This window comes from Aquila chrysaetos, chromosome 5 (genome assembly GCF_900496995.4).
Source record: "Aquila chrysaetos chrysaetos chromosome 5, bAquChr1.4, whole genome shotgun sequence".
Classification (NCBI taxonomy): Eukaryota; Metazoa; Chordata; class Aves; order Accipitriformes; family Accipitridae; genus Aquila; species Aquila chrysaetos.
In genome coordinates, this window is record NC_044008.1 from 72,226,184 (window position 1) to 72,246,675 (window position 20,492).

Here is a 20,492-nt window from a genome sequence, read left to right on the forward strand (position 1 = left end):
GAGCACTTTTGCCCAAACATCTGTATTACTAACTAAACAATCGTGTCTTTGGTCTCTGAAATATGTGCGTGGTCCTTCCTACCAGGAAAAAGCAAATTGATCCATTTCTTCCTCAGTCTGCTTATCATTCAGCTAAAGCAAAGAGGCTAGAGCATAGCATAAACATCTCTCATGGGTTTTATTCACTCTTAGCTACTTGAAACTTTTTGAAAATTTCTGAAAGATTTAACAGCTTTCAACACAAGGGCATAATGATATCACAGTTCTCCAGATGACACAGAATGATTGAAGTGTGCATTTGGATGTTGAGAATAAATTTCAGTGGATATTTCTCCTTCAAGATTGCAGAGACATGTACCTTAGCCTCATGCTATAAGGTCTGTTACCATAGAACTACAGGTAGGAGGCCAAAGTTAGCTGGGCATCAATATTCTCATTTCTCTGTTTAATGTGACACAAAATCCAGGATGGTCTCCAGGCCTCTCCAGACTGAGAGACTAAATCTACGCTGGTCTCTTTTCCTTCTCTATCACAAGTGAATTACAGCTTTTACCCTTCAACCAGCTCCTTTATAAAGGAGGAATTCCACTGCTTTCTGTTCTCTCTACTATCCTACCCTGTGGCTAACGTCAAATGGCTGTCACTGAATTTGGACTCTGTAACACGAAGATTCGCAGCAGGCTGCCTTCTGCTCAGAGCCACAGCTCCAGCTGGGGGCCCTGCTCTGCACAGACCTCATGTGGATGGGAAGGGCAAGTGCATGAGAGGATCCCAGGGGAAGGACTGCAATGAACAACAGCACGGTTACCACAGAATCATCTAGATTAAGGACCGCTACTGGCATGAAACTGTCATGCCCACAAAACACAACCTGCTCTTACATTCACAGGTGCCAGTATCAGACCAGTGTCACGGAGTGGCAACATGCCCAGAGTTGCTTCCAAAACAAAACCATAGAGGCCAGACAGTTTATTACCTCTGTGAGGATCAAGCGTTGATACTTCAACTTCAGTGTACTCCACCTCAGCACTCTCAAGGTCAGGTCCTGCCCCAAAAATATCAAGAAGATGTTTCTTTGTAGGACTGCATGCTTCATTTGAGCTGTGGGCCTGATCCTGCTGCCACTGAAATTAAGGGACAAGTCCTTGTTGACTTGGATAGGTGCAGGATCAGGCCCTATTTACGGGAGATGTGAGTGACTCTGCTAAGAGTTGTAAGGCCAACCCATTCCTAATGGTCATCCCAATCTGAAAGGCAGTAAACCAACTCAAGTCAGATTTCTGAAACCATGGGATGTGCAAATTGTGCCTAAAACTCTTACTTTCAATTTAATACCTTCAAAAAGTGGCCCAACACAAACAGAGCGGGGAATTATCTTAGATTCTCCCATAATCCTGCTCCAGCTCCTCTCTCTTCTATTTCTCTCCCTACCATTACTTTTTCCTCCTTTTCTATGGCTGCTATGGCAGGACACTTCCCATTCTCCACTTTCCTCACATTTAAAGCCTTCTATAAGTATTTCATGGCCTTCCTCATCACCTCTCATACTCTCAATTTCTGCTTTGCCAATAAGCAATTTCAGCACTTTTCTCTTATGTTTCCATTCAGGCTCTCCATAGAACATCTACAACGGCAACCCATCTTCCTCCTCAGAATGCTTCTCTGCCACAATGCCCACAGAAAACCTGACAATGATTAGACACCTGATTTACTAAGACTACTGGCTGACAAGTATTAGCTACCTAGATACAACAGACATAAGAAACAGCTGTTGCTTTCTATTCTGTCTTTTCCTTACAGTGGAGATGGTTTCTACTAGATTTTTGTAGAAGTTGGAAGGAACCACAACAGTCAGACTGGAATCCTGCAAACTGCTTGTGGGTTTTTTAGAACAGAAATTAAAGAAAGATCTAATGATTAGAACAGCAAAGTTTTGGAGCAGCCTTCCAATAGCTTTGGTGAGAGAAGGAAAAAAAAAAGCAGAACAAAACAAAAACGGTGTTTAAGGTGGCATATTAGTTAATAACAGAGTTTAAATGACATGCTTCCTACAACAGCAGTGATTCTGAGTGATCCATACAGCCTTATGTTCCTATGTTTCTGCTGTCTGTATGTTTGTTTTGCGTGAGAACATTTCTCTAATTCTAATTTGGCTTATTCAGGCCACAACGGAATAACTTCCATGCACCGACTATAAGCTCCTTCCTTTTACTTGCTGAAGTAAAAGCTATTGCCACACAAATGCAGAATAGATACTGTTTTTTTCCGAGGTATGTGAATAATAGTCTTGTTTTTCACATCTGGTGGAGAGATCTGCAATAGCCTAGTTGCTTTTAATGAAGCTGCCCAATCCACAGTAGGTAAGGATTGAACCCGTTTATTTCTGGCACACATGCAGATCATTAGACCAAAGCCCATTTAATCTGAAACAGGTAGGATACAATGGGGGGGGGGGGGAAGTCATTGAGCTAGAGTTTCCAAAGGTTGTTTCCAAGTTTTCCTGTGAAATTAACTTGGTGCAGCACCTTTCTCTTAGTTCTGTGGTACGATGCTGCCCTGCACACTCAGAATTGCATCAGAGAATTATCGATCAGAAATTCCTGCCACCTATGTTGCATACAGGCTTATGCAGGAGTTTAGTTCCATGCTCTGGATTAATTTTAGCTTAACTTTGATCTTTAGTTACACTAGATGCCTTTCTAACTATCTTTCAACTCATGGTCCAATAGACAACCAAGTCAAAATGTACCATAAGCCATCAGAAATTGCATCTAACCCATGAAAATAATTTCACATCAATATAAAACAAAAATATATGGGACAAAGTATGCTTTCAGATGGCAATACCCACATATTTAAGTACTATTCTTTGACTAAATATCTTAAAAACACCAGTCTTGAAGAATACAATGTGCTAGATGATACAATACTTGATGACACATTTCAATGAATACATATATATAGCCCACATGGTGTCTCAAGGTATTTGGCAGGTTATTTTATTCAGATTTCATAGAATATTATTTTTAGGTTTAATGCTTAAATATTTCAAGATCTGCAGAAATGAAGAAAGGACAGAGAAGTAAAAGAAGCAGAAGTCTGTAGAAAAGATTTTTTTTATATATATTTCTGACTATTTGTTGTATAGAACTTAAAATTTTGAGTTTAAGTGGTACTATTATACCATACTTCATTAGCTGGCCTGGAATCCAGCACAACTAATTACACTTCATAACACAGTTGGTAAATGGGTCCTATCATTGTCATTTTGCATGTACGGAAAAAGAAATAAGCTCAGCAAAGGAGTCTTCCCCACTATGAAAGAGAAAAAGGAAAGGACAGGACCTATCAAATCCTGATCGCTACCATTAGAAAACATCACAACTTTCAATCATAAAATGATTTTAAAATCTATTGTTTAAGTATGAAATTACCGTTACTCTCATCTGTTGATTTCATGTGATTTTCACTATCTTCAATGTAACTTGATCCTAAAATATTAAAGCAAAAGTTGAGCTGACAAAATATTTATTATAGCCAATCAAATAAATCAGATACACAGCTGCAATTCCTATTGTCATTATGTTTTTTTACATATGAGAAGCTCTATTTTGTCGTGGTTTAACCCCAGCTAGCAACTAAACACCACACAGCCACTTGCTCACTCCCCCCGGATCAGGATGGGGGAGAGAATCAGAAGAGTAAAAGTGAGAAAACTCGTGGGTTGAGATAAAGACAGTTTAATAGGTAAAGCAAAAGCTGCGCATGCAAGCAAAGCAAAACAAGGAATTCGTTCACCACTTCCCATCAGCAGGCAGGTGTTCAGCCACCTCCAGGAAAGGAGGGCTCCATCATGCATAACGGTTACTTGGGAAGACAAAATGCCGTAACTCCAAACATCCCCCCCTTCCTTCTTCTTCCCCCAGTTTTTTATTGCTGAGCATGATGTCATATTGTATGGAATATCTCTTTGGTCAATTGGGGTCAGCTGTCCCAGCTGTGTCCCCTCCCGGCTTTTTGTGCACCCCCAGCCTGCTCGCTGGTGGGTGGGATGAGAAGCAGAAAAGGCCTTGGCTCTGTGTAAGCACTGCTCAGCAATAACTAAAATATCCCTGAATTATCAAAACTGTTTCCAGCACAAATCCAAAACATAGCCCCATACTAGCTACTACGAAGAAAATTAACCCTATCCCAGCCAAAACCAACACATACTTTTAGATTCACACCTAGGACATTCATATAACACAGGTAGGAAGAGTGTGGCTTTTTAAAGGATCAGCTAAGAAACACCCAAGGGTAACTTTGTTTCTATCAAGTGCTCTAAGCAACATGTCCACCTATCTTTGTAAAGTGCATTGTGATCCTGGAATGAAAGGTGCCCAGTCACGGCAAGTTAACATCGCTCTACTGTGGCCACACGACAGGACCATGTGCCACGACTCAAATTTCCACTCTGAAATAATTTTCTTGCAGCTGTGTCAAAACTGTCAAAAACAGAAAGCAATTTTCTTTTACCCTGATTTCTCCATCTGTAACATTGTTAACTGACTGCCTGGTAGAAGCATCTGAGCAGACGTAAACCAATCTTTGTATAAGACGTGCTCATAAAAAGCTGTGCAAAGATGAAATGATAGAAGATACTTGGGAGAATGTTATTGGTATTCCTCTGTATTCCCAAAACACTGGGTCCTTTCCAAACAATAACCATGTAAGTCCAAAACTTTAAATAAATGTTTAATTAAGGCAACTAACTAATAGTCTTACAGCAAAATATCCTACCTGTATAGTAATCTCCATCATTATGCTGTCTTGTCAGTTTTTCACTTGTCAAGTTTGTAGCCAAGGCAGAACTGAAAAGCAACCAATAAAAGTTGATGTAATTATCCAAAACCAGTCACTAAAAACAACATGATGATATGCAAAGATCAGTCATTGTCTATGCTGACTACCACACATTCTTAACTATTGAAGCTAATGAAAATTTTGCCTTTGTCTTTAAGAGAAGCACAAACAAACTTTAAGGTAAAAAATGTTCCCTCTTGCATTAGTCTTCTTTAAGACCTCTGTATTTTTAATTCCATATCTAAATGCATTCAAATGCAGGCCTGACATTCTTGTATTTCTCTTAGGTGGCCTTTTTTTTCTATTTTTAGAGTATTTCCTCATCCTGTTGTTGTGTTAGCAGGTGGCGCATGAAGTACAACCATCTATTGTCTGCAGGTGTGTGCCATAATAAACTATATTCATATGGTGAAAGGCCTCCAGCCCTTTAAACAGAAATACTTCACCATTACCATAAAGCAAGCCGTCTTACCCAGACATCTCCATGGATGGTCCTTTAGCTTGACAGAGAAAAATAAAAGCATCTATTAATAGATTGCACAAGTAAACAAATTTAAAAGTAAAAATCAAAACAAAAATATAGTGATTATCTACCCAAGTCAGAATAATTTCTCTTGGCTATCACAAAATTAATTACCTCGTGTCTTACATCCTGTTTATCACCCAGGTCCCTTAAATGTCTCTTTCACAGACAAACTAAGATCCCAAATCCCAGACTTTAGCCTGGCCAATTTAAGCAGTCTGGGACAACCAGATACTCCAAATTTTCCCAAATATTTTGCAACGTACTGGACATCACAGGACAAACGATATTTACTTATTTTCTGAAACACCAAGATCTGAAAGAATACCTTGATGATAAAAGACAAATCCCTAAGTGAAACTGTATAACAGTGCGGGGAGAAAAAAAAAACAACCCCACAGCCTAATAATCTTAAATTTGTTTCATGACGACTAGAGAAGTACCTCAGTTACACCTGAGTTGGGACCCCAAATCAAATTGTCATAGCTCTATAAGGGATCGAAAAAATCCTCAGGCCCTGTATGCCTCTACATTGCACAGGACTGAATTCCATCAGGACAGAGCAATTCTGGCCTATCTCAAATAACCTTTGCTTCACTAGTGCCTTCCCAGCACCATTAGTTAGATGTTCCCATTCTGCCCAATATACTTGGAAAGCTTCAGTGCGCTTGCAGATTAATTTGGGCCACCCGGCATTTTTAAGTGGTTTTTTAGTTTTTTAAAATTGTATTTAGTCATCTCCTGAAGCCTCACCCCCACAAGCCTTTTCTCCTGAAACAAATGCAAGTTTAACTGTAATATGTTTGTCACCAAACAAATAGAAGGGAACCATTCATTACCCTTTTTCTTCTTACACAAAAACCACCATAAAGTGAGAGTTGCTGCTCCTGCGATAGGTATTAGGACAAATGCAGCAATGATTCCTTTCTGCCAAGCCGCTAAGATGACTAGAAATAAGAAAGACATGTTTAAGGGAGTATGTACAGTGACAGGTCATCATTACCAACTTCTGCAGTTCCTGACCTTTCATTTTACTACAAACTGGCCTTCTTACACACTGGGGAAGAACTTTAAGGAGACTTGCATGCAAAGTTCACTAGTGAGCCTCTCCTTTGTGACCAAAACTCAGTACAACAATGGATTGCTTTTAGCTTGCATCTGGCTCTTTTGACTTTTGAGCATCCCTTAAACTTTTCTATACAAGCTGGACAATCTCTGTTTATAAATGATCTCTCTATTTAAATTCTGACAATGGTGGAACAAAAACAAGTAAGGGAGTTATACTTAGTAACATCGCAGATAACATGACCACACTTGTCATGATGATATAGTACGCAGCTTATCATAAAAGTTAGCTTACCACTGATGGTTATTGGATGGCTTTTCACATCCACATTAGCTCGATTAGAAGCCATGCAGTAATACGTCCCCGTGTCCTGCCTGTTCATTGCTTCCTTGCGCCACACAACTCTGTCTGCATTTTCACTTTTTTCAAATAGAAGGACATCACGATCAGTTTTTCTAAAAATCCTGAAGTGGATTGGCCAAGATCCTTCTTTCACAGAGCAGAGAAAGGCAGTCTCACTGCCATCCTCCACTTCTCCATATGGAATACTGCCCAAGCTGGCATTCCTGATTGGTACTACAGAGGAAGGCACAAAGAAAACAAATATTAGCACTATTAGAAATAACTTTGATGATAAAATACTGTATTGTAGAAATACTTGCTTTAATGCTTGGTTAAACAGAGACTGAATGCACAGTATTAATCTTTCTGAACAGTCTCTGCCAGACAGCATCCTCTAATAAATATTTTTATACATCCAGAAATAGAGAGGGCACTATAAAGAAACAAAGCAGACACAGAAGGAAACTATATCCATTCCACAGAAGTCAGTCAGCCTCTTTTTTTAAACTCCTTTGGATGCCCCTCAGGCCCCAACCTATGAATTACTTAATTTTCAGAAATAATACACTCAGCAGTTTGATAGTGTATATAATTATAGTTCAATTTATGTAGCTATGCTTTCATAGTTATGTTATGTTAGAGTTATGCTATTTTATGCTAACTGCATTATATCTTTCTTGTAACATACAATTGTGAATATCACCAGATAATGGATCAAGTTCTTCAAAGGTATAAGCAAGTCCCAAATTCTAATGGTTACAGAATATAGCAAACACAATGCGAGAAGTTAGTTTTCATTTGAACAAGTTGTAAGAATATACATAGCCAAAATAGAGTTTTTAAGTTTGCTCTTTTACAAATTAAGTATATTGGCATATACAGAGCTAGCATAGGAGCAGATGAGCATCAGCACTTACAATTACATCAGGAAAAAATGTACATACATTCTGTGATGTAAGGCATGTAAAATGTTAGTAGCTTCACAAAATGTTTGCGATATGAAGCATCTGTTTTGCTAAAATCACTAAACAAAATTTCTCTGGAAATATTATAAATGTGTTTGGGGCAGGGTCATGGATAACACAAGGCAGATGTAAAGGAGGAGTCATTAAGGCAACACTGGTACAAAAGCAGGAGGAAACCAAATCTGATATGAAAAGATGCTAGTCATGAAAGCTGTATTTGTATTAGATAGGAAGCAGGAAGCAGATTTCAATGAAAGACTGGGTTACTACAGCTGACCTCATGATAGAGAGAACTGCGCTGTAAAACCTTTTTTCAGATCTGGTACAGACAGGAAGGACAGAATACACAGAATTTGAAACCACCACCTCAGGAGTGGTGGACTGCAGAAGGTTGGCTCACCGGGCTCCAAAACGTCACTTTCTATTCAGAACTGCCAAACAGTGTTACAATATATCCTGAACCACTGCTCTAACAGCTGGAATACACTAGTTCCAGCAAAGAAATACCCACTTGTTAATGGACTAAGATTATGCTTTGTATTTGTTTATTTGTTACTTGTTATTTCAAATTACCTTGACTTTAAATCTCACTGGATAAATCTCTTCAGAGTTTTATCATTCAGCTTCTCTCTAGTGTTACCAAAGCATATCCTGGTGGAACTGATGAATTTAATGTGCAGTCCTACTTCTACAGTCTAGGCAAATGCAAATACTGTATTCAAATACCTGTCTGGGGGCTCAGAGAGTGGAAAGCATGTCCTTCAACTGTGCAATAATCCAACTGACTCAGAAGAAATGCAACAATGCTGGATGCATCGGTTCTAGTCATATACAACTCAATGTCAAAACTCAGAGAGAAACCAGCATCTTAACCACAAGTTTATCTTATTAAAACCAACACAATTTGGGTTCAAGACAGGACACAAAACTGAAAACTCCTTGGTATTTTCAATAGGTCAAGAATAGACTTCTGCTCTGGTCCTGTACTACTTTGCTGTAATCGGGTTACGTAAACCTAAAATACTGCTGATACATTCAAGAAAAGTAGCAAGGAGCCAAGGATATGGGTTAAAATGGCTCTACAAGTGGATCCACCATCATCAATTCCCTTACTTACAGTCCCAAAGAACTCTATTTTTTTCCACTAGCTGTATGCAGTTCCTATCTGGTCAAATGACATCGACATAGGTGCCAACAACATGCATAGGATACACAGCTCTACTTATCTTTCACCACATATTGCCAAACCACTACCAAAATAGTCAAATTTTTTTACAACATCAGACTGATGAAACTGACCAACTCTGAACCAAGTAAGGTAGAGGTGACACTACTGAGCAGACAAACATTTTGAAGATGTTACAGGCAAATTATTATTTCCTTTAATAAAAGGTCAATACCTTGGTTCCTTCTGTAGATTAAGGATATTCTCAGGTCCTCCAGGAGCAGCAGTCACAATCAATTTTTTATTTCCACTTGTGTAGGAAACTATTATTTCTGCTTACCTCATTCACTATTAAAGATGAACCCCAACAAGACATTATCTGTCAACGTGAAGCCTGCAACTCTTAGGGACCTTCATCTAGTGTGGAAGGCTTCAGTATACCTCCTCAATCAGCTACTCTGTTCTCTACAATTATTTATCTTAGATTTTCAAATTAAATTCAAGGTACAATCCACATCTTGAGTACAGGATAGCCAAGAAACTTCCTTAAGGCCTATAGAAAAATGTATTGTTAACAAGTAAGTTCTTTGGGCACACAGGGAACCACTTGTGATGGGAACAGAACATACCTAAATCAGTGATAGAATTTTCTTGAGCCAAACGTTTGAAGCACTAGGATCTAAACCAAGAACTGTCACGTGAAACCTCACTACCATCTGCTCTAAGTGCACCAAACAAATGTATAGAAACATGGTATGCTGGTGAAAAAAACCTACCAAAACAAGACGCCCCCTTACATGTGTAATCACAGGGAAAACCACATCCACATGTTTTAAGAGTTATCAGTCCTGACACTGGTCTTACGTGGCCTACTACAGAATTATTATTTGCTTCAGTTTCTCTTCATATCTGCCAATAGCACATTTGCAAACCAAAGCTTTTGCACTTGCATTCCCCTTCTTGGAGTACTGCTAAGATTTCCAGCATGTTTCAGACATCATGCTTTCTTCTGCGGACTTCCAATTCATCTTCTTTTTAAAGCTTCAACTACCAACTTCCCTCATGGGCAGAGGAATTCTCCCTTTCTGTTTCACACATATTTGTAGATCAAAGGCTTTGCTCATATACAGTAACAGCTAGTTGCTAATAAGGCATAATAATAGCTGACTTTCAGAGCTATTTAGCAACTGCAGCTTCTGGTGTTGAACATATGCTCAGCACCTCTGAAAACTGCAGCTAATAACAGAGGTATTTAGAGGGATTATTAAAAGTGTGAGTTTACATCTTTTACCAGGAATCTAGCTAGCTTGATTATTTTAGTGAATAAAATCATAGGCTAACTCCAATATCATTACGTATATATTTAATCCAGTCCTATGAAAATCAAACACGAAGAAAATGGATCTGGTCCTGAAATTTTTAATCATTAATTTTACTAAAAAAGCTTCTATAAGATTTCAGGTCAGATCTGGTTTTAACATTAAAATAAACTCAATTGTAGTTAACTTGATTGGAATTACTATCAGGATTTTTACTTTAGTGACAGATAGTCTGTGATACAGATCTCCAACTATTTTTAATTCAAGTGAGCAAAAATTTGTAAATGTTTCACATCCAATTTGCTTAGTCCATCATTTGCTGCTACAGTTTCAAAAATAAAAATATGACATTAGACAAGAAGAAGAATTAAACAGACTTACCTATTACTGTGATGTTTAGAATATTGCTAGTTTTCATACCACTGGAGTGATTATTTCTAGCATCACATTTGTATCCTCTTTTGTCATTTGGTCTAATATTTTCATCCAAGAACGTAGCATATGTATCATTAATGACTACTTTCTTAACTTCATTATTTCCTTTGTAGAATGTGAATGTTATTGGCGGTGTTCCCATCACTGAGCGACAAATTAACCGTAGAGGCTTCCCTAACACCACCTCCGGTAAACCACTGACAACGGAAAGAGTTGGCTTGGAGACTGGAGCTAAAAGGGAATAAAAGAAAAAAACTGTTGCAAATTACACTGTATAAGGCTGAAAAATACAATATTATTTTATAGAAAACATGTAAATATACAATATTTAGCTACTTTGCACACACATCCTATATTGGGAAGATCTTCCTCATTGATAGAATGGAAGCAGGGAGTGATTTGAACAAAACAAAACCATAGATAATAGAACATATGTGACTTAGAATAAAATAGCATACAAGGAGAATGTAAAGGAAAACAAAAAAAGGACCAGTGACATAGCTGCGGATCATCCAAACTACAGAACTAGCTCTGACCCAAGGAGTAAGTCTGTAAAGCAAAAACATACGCAAGTACCATTGCATGTATTACCTGAGATGGATCCTGCAGCACCTACTCGGGAACCTCTGTTTGTGCAGCACAGTGAGTCACAACCCAGTTAATCCCCCTTTACAGACTTGAGAACTGACTGTGCTTGTTCCATGAGAGGGAAGGAAACTAGGGTGTTTATAATTAGTGTGCTGGTGAGGGGGTTGTATTGATAGCAAAAAACTTGGCTTTTCTGCAGTAGAGCTATCCAGATGACCTCTGGCTCTCATGGTTTTCTGCCTGGAGGGTCAGGGGGAGGGATTCAAGGCAGACACTGACAGAGTTTCAGATCAAACTGATGAGTGAAAGGTTTGCAGAACTTTCCCAGCTCCTGAAAATGGTAACGAATGAGAGTTTATTTGGCACCTAGCAGAATCAAGGGAACAGAAGGAAGACATGCTAAATCCCTTCTCCTAGGGCCAGCCCTGGGAAAGTCTGACTTGATTAGATCACAGTAGGCCAAATCCTCTACAGCTAAAGATGACAAGCACATCTCACAGAAACTAATATCGCAAGAACTAATAGACAACCTGCTAGTTCATGGACTAGAAACTGATTCTGTATACAGATGTGCTTATTTGTAAGCTTATGGTTTTGATTTCCCCCCACCACCATTGGGTTCTAAGCCTCTGTATCAACTCACCATACACATTTATCCTTACAGGTCTGCTCTGCTTGACTATTCCTTTTACTTCAGCTTTACAGATGTAGGATCCAGTATCATTCACATTAACTCGCATTGTTAAGTTTCTAGAATTTTTCAACCAGATGTCTCCATTTGGATTTTTCCGTAATATAGAGAAGTTAGCTTTCCGAAAACCACTGATGCTGCAGCTCAAAGTTAATTCTTTATTTTCATCCAGCTTACTCATTGAAGCAGCCAATATTGGCTTGGGGAATAACTCTGTAAGACAAAAAGAGAACAAATTCATTCAAATTCAGCGTAAAAGGGTATGACTACCCATCTCAAAGTATACAGAATTAAGGATATACTGAAAGTTTACAATCAGGGAAAAAAACAATCATGTGGTTTTAATATAATAACATTTTCAGGGAAAACAGAAACTTAGCAATCATTTGAAACCACTTCTCATATGTGTTATTTGAAAGTAGTATTTTAGTTGGAAAGTATTGGCAGGCAAAAATCAGAAACCGAAATCTAAATCTAAATAGTCTTTAACTTAGGGAAAATTTACACTTGGATCTGGAGGTTACACTTGGATCTTGAGTTCTACCAAATTTAAATTTAAATATTAATCCACTGAGTAAAATCTAAGATGCACAGAGGTGTTACCTGACACAACAACATTCAGTTTGGTGGTTTTAGATGCTCTCCCTTGCTCCACCTTACACAGGTATTCACCACTGTCCTCTAGAGTAGCTACTGCCGAGTATTTCAAAAGTTTCTCATCTTGTACACTGTACTCGTGTACATACTTGTACACAATACTGTTCAGTATTGTTCTGTTTTTCTGGAGTATGATTTCAATGTCATGCATTCGGGCTACCACAGTTGAGCATTCAAACTGTATTCTGTCTCCTTCTGTAATATTACTTGAGGGCTTGGCATTCAGAGTGGGCTTTATAAATGGTTCTGCAAAAGAATACATATAAACTCAGGACCCAACTTTTTAATTATAGCAAGCAAAGAAATGTAAAACGAAAATCTAAGCAACTTACCCCTGACTGTAACAAGTGTTTTGTTGCTGTATTCTGAGCTTTCAAATTCGAGTTTTACGTTTCTCCTACCAAAGCAATCAAATTGTAAAATATTATCTCCCTCTTCAACAGAAAATTCCACTACAGAAAAATTTCTGTATGGTTCAAATACAAGTTTTTCTTTAGGTGTTGAATTCATCTTTATCTTCCGGAAAAGAAAATGTAAAGGAGGTACTTCTTCTGGCAGCTCACAACGTAATTTCACAACTTCACCCTCTAAAACTTCTTTTTTCTCAGCAGTCAGGATTGGCTTGGTCATTCCTTAGAACAGAAAACAAAAAAAGAAATAGAACATTGCATAATCCTGAAATAAACAATATATCTGATAACCATGGTAGTGATTTATGCTAATGAACAGATGCAAATAATTTGCAAGAACTGAGCTTTTGAAGACAGTTCCTTTGATGTGTGGGTGCATGCCAAGGCAACTTCAGAAGAATAAAATGTCCCTCAAGAGGGCAATACAATCTTGATGCAATGTGTGAAGTATGAAACTTGCTGTTTTGAAGGTAAGACCACTTACTCCTCAGGGTTTCCTATTGCTACTCAGAAACGAGCAAGCGAAGAAACTAAATGCCATCCCAACTTCTGTACCTAGAGGTGCAGGCCTCTGAAGAAAAATTACAGGCCCTGCACAACCCTGTAACTATTTAATGCTGAACGAATTCTTCCCAAGTTGCTTTTCCAAGGGGAAAAATGTCACTTGCAGTCAAGAACACATGGCTAGAAAGGGTATAGATGGAGGTGGCCCCTGGTCTCCTAAGAGATGAAAGAACAAGACTGATATAACATTGTCTACAAAAGCAGTCCACAGTTGATACTAGCTTTGGCAACGGCTGTCACAAGGTGAGAATCTCTATACATTATTTCCAACTTTTCTAGTAATCTACCCAACCCCCATCATGTTTATGATCTATAGGCACAAATAATACTTTCTCTAGTCTAGAGAACAGAGGCTCAGGACAGAGGGGAAGGTGGCACAGGAGGCACAGATTGCATTCCTGACTAGCACTGCTCTGCCATATAGCCTTGGGATCATGATTTCATTTCTGTGCCTTAACATGAGGATTTAGTACTAAACTCTTGTGAAGTACTGTGATGTCTATGGATAAAAAACACTTTGCAAGATATCCTATTTAGCACTGACTATTATTACTTCCCCTGAAAGGTTGTTCTCTTTTTGTATCTTAGAAAACTGCCATGTTTGAAGGAATACTCACCTGTTACCCAAACGTGTAAGGAGTTACTAGATTTTGTCTTTCCACCTGCTTCCACAGTACATTCATACTCTCCTGTATCTGAAGATCTAGCCATAGGTATTTCATACTGTGCATCTCCTTTGTTTGATACAGTCATGAACACAAGCTTGCCATCCTTAAAAATTGTAAAATTATGCTTCAGCTGGAAATCAGTACTTTTGCTAATATCAGCACGACAGACAATTGACATAGGAGCTCCATTCTTTACTTTGACAGATGGTTGAACCTTGATTTCAACTGTGTTGAAAGTAAAAACTTGACAGAAAAAATAAAAAAAGGAGTTATATTTATTTTCAATTAGTCCAACATAATACTGTTATCTCAAGCTGCTACATTTTAATCACAAAAATTAATTCATTGTACCCTAGTAGCAAGTGTTATAATTTTTGTGGTCAGATCTCACAGATATTGACAGTGGTAGCAGCTTTAGCTTCCATGGCACAGATATAATAGAGGCAACTACTGATTGTCACAGCACACACTGCCCATCTGCTCAGTCTTTGCCTTGGGGGACTGAAAGAATCATTGATCTGGCCATGCTCATGGCCAAATCTACTAAATTCCCTAGAAGACACAGAGGACACTGGAACAGGTTTGCAGCTACTTCTTGGTTTTCTTTATTTCTCGTGGCTTATTGTCTTCAACTGTAATTGGCAGGAGATCTGAGAGGTGAACAAAATTTTGTCTGAATAAACTGACAAATGACAGTAAATCCCTGCTTAGAGTTGTATTAAACCCCAAGCCAATTCATCCCCAATTAGCAGAAATCCCTGGAATTATCCCAGTATTTTTTATCTGAAATTGAGGCTAGAGTTATGTCATTCGCAAATTCCACTTTAAACGTGTAACTCACAAGCTTGGGATAATCTTAAATCTCTAGTTTAGGATAACTAGAGCGTAACAGAAGATATTTGGGTTCAAGTTCTGCAAGCAAACATGTACATGCCTAACTACACTGTTGGCAGTCCAGCAATCATACTCTCAAGACTCCTTAGCAATCATACCCTGATTAATTCAAATACAGAATCATATGCAGAAGCAATGCTTTCAATTAATTTAGAACTTAGATATGTTTAGACCCTGAAAAAATATACCGAATACAATATATCTATTTAAAAAAATTAAAAATTGATAAGCACTTTAAGAAATAAATTTTATAATAGCATTAATATATATATATATAGTGCTTCTGTGTTTATAACCACAGCAATGATAAATAATTTGTAGCTTAAAATTGTGTAATTATTAGAATGTTGGTATAATTCATATTTTTATTCACACAGCTAGATGAACAAGTATAGAGAAAGATTTATGAGTTCACTCACTTTCCCTTCCGTTAGAACTTACAGCTTTTGGTTATGCCCATTTTGGACAGAATTTGTATTAGAAATATGCCACTAGAACGGGAAAACTTCCCTGCATCTAAAGAAGTCCATTGCCATGTACATTTACCAGCTGTTTATAAATTGTCCTTGCCAGAGAGAGTTTGGGGCATAAATCCAATGCAAAAATTGTAAACCTTTTTGCATGTGAATAGACTGTATGACAACAAGAAGCAAACATTTCTCCCTAGTGATGGAAAAAAAAGAAGTATGCAGAGTGTACGTGCTGGAAGTCAGCAAGATAACGTAAAAAGTAAACGCATTGCTTTCAGAACGCAAGTTCTGTACTCTGATCAGACATGACCTTTTCTTTTGCAAGAAAAAGAGCAAGAGACAGTGCCCTTAATTTATATTTTATAATTTTATCCCACCTCCTTGCTTGTGGGCATGAGAAGGTTTTTTTAAAGACTAAAACAAAATGCTGGTAATTAAATTTCCTCTCCCATCTCTTCTCTTGTATGCCTCAGTAAAGCAAATTACTCTAGGAAAGATTTCACCAAAACATTTATTAAAGCATGAGAAGCACATCTTTCATTTAAACACTATACCAAGAAACACTACCAAGTAATACTTTTTTTTTTACATGGCCGAATTTCGTACTGAGCTATAGTACAGCAAATCCAGATAAACTCTGTTATGGATGCACACCAACAGCTGAGGAATTAGTTAAATTACTTATTTTAAATTTGTATGTGAAAAAACCCTTTCATTACCTACCTCTCTCCTGAGTGTAAAGTTCTGAACCTGGAAAAAAATGAAAAGAAATGTTATTTTCAAAGCTTACAGATTGACAGACAGTAACGGGAAACAGTAAAAATCCCCAACAAACCCCAAACAAACCAGAAACACATGTATCCACCGAGATGTTTAGTTATCAAACTTACACTGCAAGAAAAACACCAGAAGAGCAAGATACATCTCGTTCCTGAAGAACAGACACTTAATTCAAAAATAAAACAATATTCATCATTAGAGGTGATGCCACCAGGTACAAAATTCTGCTGTTGTTTTATGGAAACAGATAAAATTTTGCCATTAAAATTTGTAAGTTTTCCCAGATCTTCAACAGAGACTGGCTAGATCAAGTAATCGTTCCCATTACTGGAAACTGGAAATGGCAAACAATGAGAATCTATCTGCTGCTCACAGGCAGATTACTGTTCAGGAAGTGACTGGACTTTTCCTGAGGGCGCCACCAAATGCATTTGCTTTGTTTAATTTCTTAAGGTGTATTAAAAAAACAAGAAGTTCCAATGACATTTATCCTGCAGTTCCTGTCATTACGGGTATTTTTAAGTCACGATTAACCATTTACAAACAAAAATTACCTTCGTTATTTGACCTCAGCAGATCCTTGAGCAAATATTTCCCTTCATCCTGACATGGAGAACTCTTTCAGAGAATACACATACAGAATTACTCATTCTTCCCTTTTACCTCCATTTCTAGGTCTCTCTTTGCTGTGGCAAAGAGCAGCTTTACTGTAGGGTGCACAATAAATTCAAATTATCTCAGAAACCATAGCTACTGTTGTGTTAGACTAGAATATTGACAGGCAGACCTCTCATACTACTATCATATATCAAAAACATGGAACTGCACAAGATTTTATTTTTTGAAGTTAGGACAGTCCACAACATACACAATCATAAAACTTAAGCCCCGTAAGAAAAGAAGAGGTTGGAGTTTCATTTCTCAGCAGAAATCTGAAGCAGCCTGGCACAATCTGAAATACACTGAAGCAAGAGTTAAATCTGCTAGTAGCTTGACACTGCTTGAATTCAGGCATCCCTGAGAGATCCGCTGACCTCTTCTGCATTGTTTAATTTTTTGCAATGGTGTAAGTAGCCTGACAGTATGACAGCCAACCTGAAATCAGGGATGATTAATTCTGCATCCAAAACACTGAAAGCAGAAATTGAGCAAATGTGATCAGAGGAGGAAGAAAAGTTGCAAAACATTCTACTTCAGCATTTTGCCCTCAATTTCCACTGGTATAATAAATGTCCCTGAGATACAGTAAGGAACCGATGTAAAATTCAGAACAGTCGAATTACTCAACTTCCTTTAATGAAATGGAGGGGGTTTTCTGATTATGGATGAAAGCCTAAAGAAAGTAAAAAGCCTAAAGAAAGTCTAAACACAAGCAGATCAGTAGCCATCAGCTTTGATTAGATGGAATTGTTCTGAAGGAGACTAGCTGTGAAGAAAAGTAAAATGCAATCATTATCCATAATCTCATTACCATGACCAGTTTCTTGATATTCAAATAGGGAGAGGATGACAGAGATGGGCAGAACAAGGAAAGCAAGAGGACTACAGAGATACTGTCCTGTCCCCATCTCTCCTCTTCTACTTTTCTTACTTTCATTTTTTTGTATGAATGTGCTTTTAAACTTAAATAACCTGACAATGCAGAAGTGGCAGATTTAAGCACCAATTTCATTTTTCCAGAAAAAATTTACACTGTAACTTTTGGGAATTCAATGTTCAGTACCTTTCAGTTGTTCAGGGTATTCCTTTCTTGGTTTATCAGTCCACTTTTAAGTCAGACTTAAGTCATTCCACTTGAGCCCTAACACTGACTCAGTCTATAGGCTTGATAAAGTGAGTTGAAATCATGCCCTTCAAAAAGTGTTTCTCAAGTTGTGGGTCCCACAACTCCCTAAGCAGTGATTTAGTTATTCTTGAAAATCAAGTGCTCAACTCTTAATCCCTTAGGTTCTTTCCTTTGTAGACAGAGTCAATGCTTTCCTTTACTTCCAGCGACATTTTCCAGGCTTGTTAAAACACTGCTTAAAACAATACTAAATACATTCACAAAAGCCTATAAATGAGACATACAGTTCTCATAAGCTTCACTGTTTATATGAAACCCCCTTTTTTTTTTCTCCTGGGGTCAATGAAAACTGTATTTTTTTCCCCAAAACAATAGTTTAAAGCCATAAGTGTACTTTAATGCTTGTATTACACACATAAGCATGGTATTTTGCAAAAGGAAACAGGAGGGAAACACTCTTCTGTTTAACAATGTATCGGCAATATGAGCAAGCATCTATCTAGCTGTTTTGCAGGGAGGGAGTACAGAATGGCACAATAGTCATATCAATTAATGACTAAGAAGTAAGCTGGTTAACTAGCAATAGCATTTGTTCTGCTTAATCCAGTCTGTTTGAAATACACCACCAACAAAAGACTGATGGTTTGGCTAGTTGCCAACAATGGTCTCCAGAGCCAGGTAAAGGAAAAGAGGAGGAGGACACATGGCAGGTGGAGAACAAAGGTAGATCAACTTTTGCTATTGATAATAAAAAATAGGAAGGAAGGAGATTTCCCCCTTCCCCCTTTCCCTATAAAAGAATTCAGCAGGACCTACAAAGCTCAGCAAAACCACACCAGTCTTTCCCACGGGGGGCAAAGGCTCTCCTCTTAGCCATAGCAAGGAAAGGAGAAAGAGAGTGTGGGCCAATATCCTTCAGAGTGAGCCAATATGGTTGAGTTCAGAACCAGGCGAGTTTCAGATGGAGGTGGAAAGGCCAGCCTTTAGGATGAACTAGGTAAGGAGTAAGGTTTAATGGTGCCAAAACCTGAGGCTGTTGTGAGATGTCACTCCCAAGTGAAGTGTGTTCCATAAGATCTCACAGGCTGATTAGACTGTCATATTCTTGATAAGCCCTCAACATTGCCCTGGAGAGGAAAATCTAACTGATATTGACCAAAATCCAAGAAGTAAATTCAACTGCAGGAATTTAAGCCAAACTATCATGAAAATTGGGAGAAAAGCATTTCAAACGCAAAAGAATGGCTTGAGACCATCTTCCATTGTTAAACCAGAAATCAGATTGACTTAAAGAATTTAAACTTAAAAGTACCTGTGCCAGTAATACAGCTGCGTATTTCCCTAACAGGCTTCTTACTGTAATCTCTCAAGATAATGTTTTACGTAATAATTATGTAATAATACGTAAGATCAGACAAAGTTATTCTAATATACATCATACAAAGAACTCTATTCAGTTCCTATTATATTTGTGGGAAAAGTAGGATTGACCTCAAAAATGCAACACACCTTCTGAACCAAACAGAATAGTCATTATAATATCTGATGCAATGCCCTTTGAAAGCTACGGGAATCATTACATTTAATCTACTGCTCAATGAATCGGATCCTTAAACATTAAAGCTGTGCTCATCTGGGAATTCATGATCCCTGTTTCTGCTGGCTGGGTCCCCTGCTACTTGTTTACATATGACATTTCCTAACAACCATCAGCTCTGTCATCTGAACAGAGCTTTGCCTAAAATCAGAGGCAAAGCCTGTTTTCCTAACCAAGGGCAAAATGCTGAATAAGATTTTCAAATTTTTCCCTCTGCAAATACAATGTTTTCAGCCAGTCCCTTATGACAGGAAAGGAAACTAGGAGTTCACACCACATTTCAGCTGTTTTCACTTGCTCTCCATCTGGCTAGCATGACAGTAAAGAGCACACCGCAGTGCCGGTCTTTAGGACTGACATCTTACTTCCTCACAGACCAGACGCTGATCCCAGCAAATCTTATGGGGCCCCTAAACTTTGTCTCCTGGTCTCAAATGCCCATTCCTGATGGGAGTTTCACTTTCTTCAGAAAAGATAAGTGTCTACATGTGTTGTCTTCAAGTTCTATCTCACTGATTTACTGACAGATTATTTATCTTAACACAATATTCTGGGGTCATCAAATCTTGTCGCTGATAATGGAGGCTCCACATAATTTCTTGTATAAGTTCACTGATTTTAAAAACAGTTAATTGCTATAGAAGTGTATCTACAAGTGTTTGGGATTGTCTACATTTTATTTAAAAATTTATAAAAATCCAGAGATCTGTGTCCATCTATATTGAAGTCA

At 38.0% G+C, this 20,492-nt stretch overlaps 1 protein-coding gene across 13 annotated transcripts in view; it reads right to left on the reverse strand.

Moving 5' to 3' along the window:
* Nucleotides 1-16,762, reverse strand: part of PECAM1 (platelet and endothelial cell adhesion molecule 1) — a 35,333-nt gene extending 18,571 nt beyond the window's left edge. For 4 of the 13 annotated variants that reach the window (XM_030015058.2, XM_030015057.2, XM_030015056.2 and 1 more), the window contains exons 1-13: nt 16,490-16,761; nt 16,323-16,349; nt 14,185-14,478; nt 12,926-13,225; nt 12,540-12,839; nt 11,889-12,149; nt 10,604-10,888; nt 6,726-7,007; nt 6,205-6,312; nt 5,315-5,342; nt 4,780-4,850; nt 3,435-3,491; nt 977-1,045 (exon numbers count right to left, since the gene is read on the reverse strand). In XM_030015058.2, coding sequence (XP_029870918.1) covers nt 977-1,045; nt 3,435-3,491; nt 4,780-4,850; nt 5,315-5,342; nt 6,205-6,312; nt 6,726-7,007; nt 10,604-10,888; nt 11,889-12,149; nt 12,540-12,839; nt 12,926-13,225; nt 14,185-14,478; nt 16,323-16,349; nt 16,490-16,523 — 2,116 coding nt within the window. In that variant the 5' untranslated portion in view covers nt 16,524-16,761. Of the gene's footprint in view, nt 1-976; nt 1,046-3,434; nt 3,492-4,779; nt 4,851-5,314; nt 5,343-6,204; nt 6,313-6,725; nt 7,008-10,603; nt 10,889-11,888; nt 12,150-12,539; nt 12,840-12,925; nt 13,226-14,184; nt 14,479-16,322; nt 16,350-16,489 lie in introns of all 13 variants that reach the window. The other 9 variants (XM_030015063.2, XM_030015061.2, XM_030015062.2 and 6 more) reach the window with 3 other exon arrangements.
* Between the last annotated feature and the right edge of the window lie 3,730 nt (nt 16,763-20,492).